Source organism: Oratosquilla oratoria, chromosome 15 (genome assembly GCF_046742065.1).
Source record: "Oratosquilla oratoria isolate Oo_2021 chromosome 15, ASM4674206v1, whole genome shotgun sequence".
Taxonomy (NCBI): domain Eukaryota; kingdom Metazoa; phylum Arthropoda; class Malacostraca; order Stomatopoda; family Squillidae; genus Oratosquilla; species Oratosquilla oratoria.
The window spans coordinates 2,939,195-2,947,307 of record NC_134791.1 but is presented as its reverse complement, the minus strand read 5'-3'; the positions used below and the strand labels follow the sequence as shown (position 1 = coordinate 2,947,307).

Genomic DNA, 8,113 nt, shown 5'->3' with positions numbered 1-8,113 from the left:
TCTTTTGAGGTCAAACTCTTGACTACAGAGTCTCCAGACACCACACTCTTCCACTGTCAGAAAATAATACGAATCGTGACTCATCAGAGAAAATGACAGTGTTTCATAAGACCACAGGTCTCTACGCGTGTTTTAATAGATATCCTTGCACGTAACGTCACATGCACCAACTCGCAGGACAAATTGACCCTTCATCATATACTACAAAAACGCAAAAGTCTCTAACCTTATAACGAGAAATGGGTATAACTAAAAAAAAAAAAAAAAAAAAAAAAAAAAAAAAAAAAAAAAAAAAAAAAAAAAAAAAAAAAAACTCAGACTAATATGGTGTACCAATTCATTTGCCCCGATGAAGGTTGCAAACTCCTCCCCAATGCTAGTTATACTGGTGTCATCACTACCTCTGTGAGCAGGAGACTCACAATACACGCCCGTGAAGGAAGTATACGCAAATACATGATACAAACACACAACAAAACTCCAAACAGACGATCTTTAGTCAACGATACAAAAATACTTAAACAATGCAACAACAACAAGAAACTGCACATCTTGGAAAGAGTCTACATTACACAATACACCCCTATCATTAATATACATTTATTGTTACTTACCTGAAGATGGTTGTATGATTCAACCGAAAGCTTGTATTTTAAATATGCGTAATGTTTTTCGTTATAATAACACCATGGATCTTGGAAGTCTTGTGTTTGACCTCCCCTCAAGATACAAACCATTCGGAAAATTGAGAAAATCACTAAGGTAGTGGATATAGAATTAGCTCTGTTCTTCAATTGAACACACACACACACACACACACACACACACACACACACACACACACACACACACACACACACACATATATATATATATATATATATATATATATATATATATATATATATATATATATATATATATATATTTCTAAACAGAAATGTAGTAGCACATTTGTAAATTACACACAGGAACCCACAGTCGGAGAAAGAATAAACTTCGAATAAAGAAAAATCCTATATTTCGGCTATCAACTGTAGCCCTCTTCAGGAAAGTACATAAGATAGAGAACAGAGGGGACTTATAAACTACAATAAGAAGAGATGTGGACAGTTGACCTCACTCAGGCGCGGGGCAAACTGGGGTGGCGGAGGAGGGAGGAGGTGAGGAGAGGGGAGGATGTAGTGTCCGCATCAACTTGGCTACTGCTGCGCGTGAGATAATGTCAGGTGTCCACTGCCCTTTAGAAATATTAATATTAGGGCATTCCTCAATTAATGCTGATTCGACTATTTTCTTCCTGAAACCGCAGTGGGACTTGAACACTAATCTGGCCTTACCCCAGTCGAAAGAATGATTCTTATTTTTGACATGAAGAAATACAGCCGAATTTTCTTGCCCATACCTAATTGACCTTTTATGTTCTGCCAATCTAGTGTTCAGGTCTCTCCCGGTTTGACCCAAGTAAACCAAATCACAATCTTTGCAGGGCAAACAATAAACACCAGGTGACTCAACTTCCTTCGGTTTTTGTTGAACGTTCACAATTTGCTTACGCACGGTGTTAGGATAGTGATAGGCAATAGTGAGACGTTCATGAGGAAACAATTTAGTAGAAGAACTGATGGTATTATTAAATGGAATTTTTAAAATGTCCTTAAAGGAGCGGTGAAAACTTGAGGGGACGGAAGTTTTAAAATGGTTGGCCCTAGCCTAACTGAGGGCTTGATTCAGAAACCAAGGTGGATAAGCCAACTTCTCAAGTTGACATTTGATCACCTCAATCTCATGGTCCAGAAGTTGAGGACTGCAAATCCTGAAAGCCCTCAAGAAAAGGCCAGAGGCAACACTTTTCTTGACATTGTCAGGGTGATTGCTAAAAAAGTGGAGATAACTGCCTGAATGGGTGGGCTTACTGGGGACGTAGTGGGGTCGTACTGGGAACGTAGAGAAGTCGTGGTGGGGACGTAGTGAAGTCGTGGTGGGGACGTAGTGGAGTCGTACTGGGGACGTAGTGAAGACGTGCTGGGGACGTAATGAGGTCGTGATGGGGACGTAGTGGGGTCGTACTGGGGACGTAGTGAAGTCGTACTGGGGACGTAGTGGAGTCGTACTAGGGACGTAGTGGAGTCGCACTAGGGACGTAGTGAAGTCGTGCTGGGGACGTAGTGAAGACGTACTAGGAACGTAGGACACCCAGAGAATCCCCGACCCTTTGCAGGATCCGCGTGATCAGATGCTGTCCAGAGACAGCGATATTAGGAGCCTCTCTGCCTGCAGTAGGGGACTCGGAGGGCGGAGGTACTCCGTCGGGAAGAGGTGATAGTGTTCGTAAGGAGGCGGGTCTTCGGGGAGACCTCCAGCAGGAGGATTCGGAAGGGGATAGATCCACGTCAGGTTCTCGGGGGACATCGGGTCGCCTCCTCCTTCGGCGGAGTTGTGGGCACAGCGACTCAAGTCTTCGCCATTGGAGGTACATTCGTAACAAGGGAGATCCTCGGAGATCCTGTAGGCGACTCCTATCCGTGCCCCAAGGTTCTCGAACTCCTCTCGATCTTCGGGAGTGTTCTTGTAAGGGCAGATTTGGTTCACGAACTCGAGGAAGGACCGGAGACCTTGTTGGGTCGCTCTTCGAAGTCTCCTCTTCCTTCTTCCAGGACCTCGAGAGCCTCCTTCTTCGGGGCCTTCGTCGGTTCTCGAGGAGGACAGGGCCGTTCCGAGAAAGCCCTCTGGACCAAGACTCTCGTCGTTGTTCGGGCAGAGGGCGACGGTAGCCGAAGAACGACGAGTTCGAGGCTCTGGTGTCTTGCTTCTCGGCACTCTTCTGACACCTCTCGAAGTCCCAAGAGCCCGAGGAACATCGATGGCACTGAAGAAGGGCACAGCGTTCTTGGAGAGTTCTCTCCTCTCTCTTTCTGTTATGTTGTGATGTTCTTCACTACTCTCTGTCATGTTGTCATGTTGTCCACTGCTTCTTTCTGTTATGTGATCATGTTCTGTCATACTTCTGTCTGTTATATTGTGATGTTCTCTACTACTTCTGTCCATTGTGTCACGGAGTCCTGTCTGGATTCTGTCAATTGTGTTATCAAGTTCTGTCTAGGTTCTGTCTATTGTCTTATGGAATTATGTCTGGGTTCTGTCTAATATGTTCTCAAGTTCTGTCCCGATTCTGTCTATTGTGACTTATGGAGTCCTGTCCTGTCTACCCAAGGCCCCGGCAGATCCGGCAACGATCTCGTTCTAGTTTCCGACACAAAACTCCACAAACACTCGACCTGACACGTGACACAGCGGCACTGGGTTCTGACAGGACCCTTGACACGTTATGACACAAGGCTGTTCTTCACGGACCAATCACAGCTGTTCTTGACAAAGAACATCTGTTCTTCGGGCTGTTCTTCTGGGGGTTACAGAACACCAGATTCCCCCCGAAGCTTCTGGTCCACCTCCCAGAAGGTCTGGGGTCGTTAGCGCGATGTGATGCGACGGATGTCTCACTGGGAGCTTGACGAAGGGAACAACCCGCAAGTGTGTGGTCTGGAAAGAAAACGGGACGTGTCAGTCTTCGACGCAAACACTTTAAACACCAAAACACTCAGAGAGAGAGAGAGAGAGAGAGAGAGAGAGAGAGAGAGAGAGAGAGAGAGAGAGAGAGAGAGAGAGAGAGAGAGAGAGAGAGAGAGAGGAGGAGGGAGATAAGGACGAGGTGTCTGAGAACCACTGCGTGTCCCTCGAGGCCGATATCGAGGCACCTCGAGGGACCTCGAGACCAACCTGTTTCCTCCCTCGCGAGCGAGTGACTGTGGTCGTCTTGGCAAGGTGACCTACCCGGGCCTTGTGCGAGCCACTAGCTAGCGAGCGAGGAGGACGAGAAGCCGGCCCAGGCCGGAAATTTGTGTGTCTGTCTGTTCTTATTAAAAGAGTGGAACGTCCTCTTGCTCTTTCTTTCTCTCTTGGTCGCTCTCTCTCTCTCGATCGTTCGCTCTCTCTCTCTCTCGATCGTTCGCTCTCTCTCTCTCTCTCGATCGTTCGCTCTCTCTCTCTCTCTCTCTCTTCGTTCTCTCTCTCTCTCTCTCTCTCGTTCGCTCTCTCTCCCTCTCTCGGTCGCTCTCGGTCGCTCACTCGCTCTCTCTCTCTCTCTCGTTCTCACACAATATTATGTGTATATATATACATATATATATATATATATATATATATATATATATATATATATATGTATATATATATATATATATATATATATATATATATATATAGATGTGTGTGTGTGTGTGTGTGTTGTCTTACCCATAGATATACACACACACACGAGATGACTTTTTATATAAATCCTTGAGTCTTAGTCTTGGGTCGTTTGTGAGTAGTAAGTCGGAGGTCTGCATTTTTTTTTTTTTTTTTTTTTTTTTGTAATAGATTACCAGGTCTATATTTGTTCCTCCTTCTGTTGGTCTAACACACATTCTTATCCATTTTTCTTAGGGCAGCTTCGTCTTCTGTATTTTATTTGTTATTTACATTATTATAGTTTTTATTTATTATTTTATTATTAATATGATTTTTTTTTCGCATCCGACCTAGATATGGATCAAAAGGTCTCCTGTTGGCATGCTCCGCCTTTGTAATCCTCTGTAATCCTTTGTAAATTCATGGTATTTCTGTGGAAAAGTTTGATTCTGCTGAGGTCTTCACGATTGTCGTTTTCCGGGTGAGACCATTTGTCTAGGGCAGAGGTGGGGACCCTGCGGCCTTTGATATACATATTATTTAAAAAATTATATTATCTATTATCTAAAAAGTATATTATTTATTATAAAAAGGGATAAGATAATTGAAAAAAGAAATTGTTCAGTGCGGCATCTATGTGGGACGATGAATTGTAAGGTGGCCTTCATGCACAAAAAGGTTCCCCACCCCTGGTCTAGGCAGAGACTGATTACTTTTTGCACTTCGTGGCTAATGTATCCGTTGTTGATGAGGACCTGGGTGCCTCTGTAACATTACACGAACGTGACTTGAGTTTAGGTGACTAGGGAGTGAATGAGACTCGAGTAGGTTGCTATACTTTATTCTGGTTAATGCGAGTGTCGACCTAGGCTGGGTCGGGCGGCCCGACCGCAAAGTTTGACCGCAAGGCCTTGGGTCGCGCTCCGCTGGATACAAGTGCTGTAGAGAACTGAACATGGACACCAAAACCTGGCATCCTTATATACGCACCCTGCGTACGCTAAAGTAGCAAACGATCCAGCCTCACCGAAACATGGCTGGCAGGGCCTAGGTTGTGCTTTCATGAGGGTGCAAATGCTTGTAGTACAGGCGTAATATGGATTTAACTTACACAATAGTAACACAAGGCCGAAGGACAGCTGCTTCTACAACTCATATCCATTCCTTGTCCATCCCATTCCAGCAGCGACGATACTATAAGCCAAAATGACGCGTAGACGCACATGTGGGGGACTCTGTTCACCACACCTCTATCTAATTCTTTATGTGTTTCTTCCCACGAGGAGCAGTGGGACAAGACTCTTCTCACGTATGCAGCTAATGTAGACCTTCAGTATCTGGTCAGGAATTCACCGTTGTCATTGAGATATAGTCCTGAGTTTGTTGTTTGGTGTATACATTACTGTGGTATAATTCAGGGGGATCCCCTAGCATACCGTCCCGGAAAAGGAAACATCTCTGATCGCTCTCTTCCAAGGTGAAATTCATGCCTGAGAGGAAGTATTTGGAATGGCAGCCGAGAGGAAGGAGGCCGGTTGGAAGACCCAGGAAAAGGTGGGTGGACTGTGTGAAAAAGAAATCGGAAGGAAGAAATTTAACGTTGGAAGAAGTAAATGAACAAGAAATTTACGAAGATCGAGTTGAGTGGGTGTATGGCTAATGATTAGACGGAGAGGATTATTGTTCTTGCAGGTTTAGTAAGCGTAGAATCTGCTGTTATATTTAATGACACTTACTACCTGTTGTCAACTTACAGTAATGTACGACTGAATGAGGAGGCAGCTTGCCACACATCAGAGGCGCCCGCTTCTAGGAATAGGCTTATTGAAAGGCAAACGTCACAGAAGAAAGAAGAAATGTTCAGCGTCTGAAGAAGGATATCCACCAACCACGACATGATTGAGTTTTGTTGCTTGTCCTCGAAGACCTCCGCATCCGCGTTGGGGCCCTCCGACAGGAGGAACTGGATAAATGTACGAGGATTATCACGAACCGGATCAGGAAGAAGCTCGTCCGTCTTAATGAAGGAAGCCTGGCATTACCAGCATAGACCAACGGGTTGATTATCTTAACTAAGAAGTTAGCTGAAGACAAAAAGTAAAAGCAGCAACGACTGTAACAGCACTGTAGGAGAGAGGCCAAACGCAGAGTATGGGATCCAATGTATCTAACGTTTCACCCAGCAGGGCTTCTTCAGAAATAACAGATGTTTGTCCACTATGTTATTTCTGAAGAAGCCCTACTGGGCGAAACTTTAAATACATTGGATCCCATACTCTGCGTGTGGCCTCTCTCCTACAAGACCAAGAGGAATTGCTCAACTTTTGACTTAACTGCCACGTCCTTTCCGCCCCTTGTCTATTCCCAAAACATCTCGAATTAGAATATCTTCTTGGGTCTTGCTCCTCAACGCAAGATCAAGGTAGACGATGACGTCAAGGAGGAATTTGTTTGCGAAGCCAAAATAGAGCAGGGCCATCATCACAGCCGAATCCTTAAGGCCGGAAGCCGCATGCAGATCTGCATGTAGCAGGTGGCGGTGTTGAATGCTGAGCTAAGTGTCCACACTGGTGTCTACACTGAGTGGGTATGAGGAAAGAATACCAGTCTCACAGATACAATTCTCATCTAAATCATTGGATAGTTCCTATCATTCTGGGTATTTTGAACCACATAAATAAGTACCGCAAATTAATTTTAACTTCAGTAGCGATTTTTAAATAGTGATTTTTGGCGGAGGCTGTGACAGAGAATGGCCCAACCGAACCTAACCTGACCTAGCGCTGGTGGTGTTGAAAACCTCGATTTTCAACGGTGCGCTGGCGGTGTTGAAAACCTCGATTTTCAACAGTACGCTGGCGGTGTTGAAAACCTCGATTTTCAACAGTGCGCTGGCGGTGTTGAAAACCTCGATATTCAACAGCGCCACTAACACCGCCATGGCCATGTGGCACAGTGTGGAAGGGCCTTAAAGGGTAATCACCAAACCTAGGTACAAGAGAATTTAGCTCCCCGAGTATATTATGTATGTGAGAAATAATTTGACGCAGCCCGAAGGGATTTCTCCCCGTCTTCTCCTTTTCTGCATGAGGGGACGGAGATGGGAGGTTGCCGAATTAATGAAGCGGCCTTGCTGTGGATGTGCTGTGTCTTGCGGCACTGCTTCTGACCCAGGGCATTGGACAGGATGCAGGGATGACCCGTCATCCAGGAGGTGCCAAGATGGGAGGGAGGGAGGAGGGGAGTGGGGTATGTAGGGGATGGAATGGGTTAGAATGGTTTCTATGCCTTTTTCTTTTTGGCTACCCCCCATGTAAGGGGGAAAAAGCCTTTGGTATATGTACGTATGTATGTAATAATATCATTGTTGCTGGGTGGTTATCGTAAACTTTCTCCTTCCCTTCTCTCTGAATCCTATACGATATTAAAATTTCATCACTCTCCGCCTCTGTTCTCTTATTCTTTCCTTCCCAATCGTGTATTTTCCTCTGTAATTTTTTCTTCATTTTTATAGTTCCTAGATTTGCTATTAAATAGCCAGCGACACTTGACATGATCACCATTCATAAAACGCAATGACACTGCATGAAGAATGAACACAACCCTTGAACATCACTGGGGAGTATATGGCACCACTGGTAGGTTTTACGAGAACGGCAGAAGCAGATGACGTTTTTGGGATAGGATCAGTAATCTCAAACTACAATAAATAAATAAAAACGAAGGAGTTTTTGTGTATTTTATCTAGTTATTATTGACTTTGGGAAGTACTAACAACATATTCCGGTAGAATTAGGCACCTTTAATTTTCAAACTGGTTACACTTTAAAACACGACACAGAAGAGGGCCAATAAGCTCAGAGACGACCCCACCATCAGATAA

The 8,113-nt window shown here is 44.6% G+C and overlaps 1 protein-coding gene across 1 annotated transcript; it reads right to left on the bottom strand.

Moving 5' to 3' along the window:
- Positions 1 to 1,004: 1,004 nt before the first annotated feature.
- On the bottom strand, positions 1,005 to 3,899 carry LOC143033240 (uncharacterized). Its single transcript, XM_076198441.1, has 2 exons — positions 3,778 to 3,899; positions 1,005 to 3,540 (listed from the first exon to the last, which is right to left on the bottom strand). The coding sequence occupies exon 2, from the start codon at positions 3,046 to 3,048 to the stop codon at positions 2,233 to 2,235; it is 816 nt and encodes a 271-aa protein (XP_076054556.1). The 5' UTR covers positions 3,049 to 3,540; positions 3,778 to 3,899; the 3' UTR covers positions 1,005 to 2,232.
- Positions 3,900 to 8,113: the final 4,214 nt, after the last annotated feature.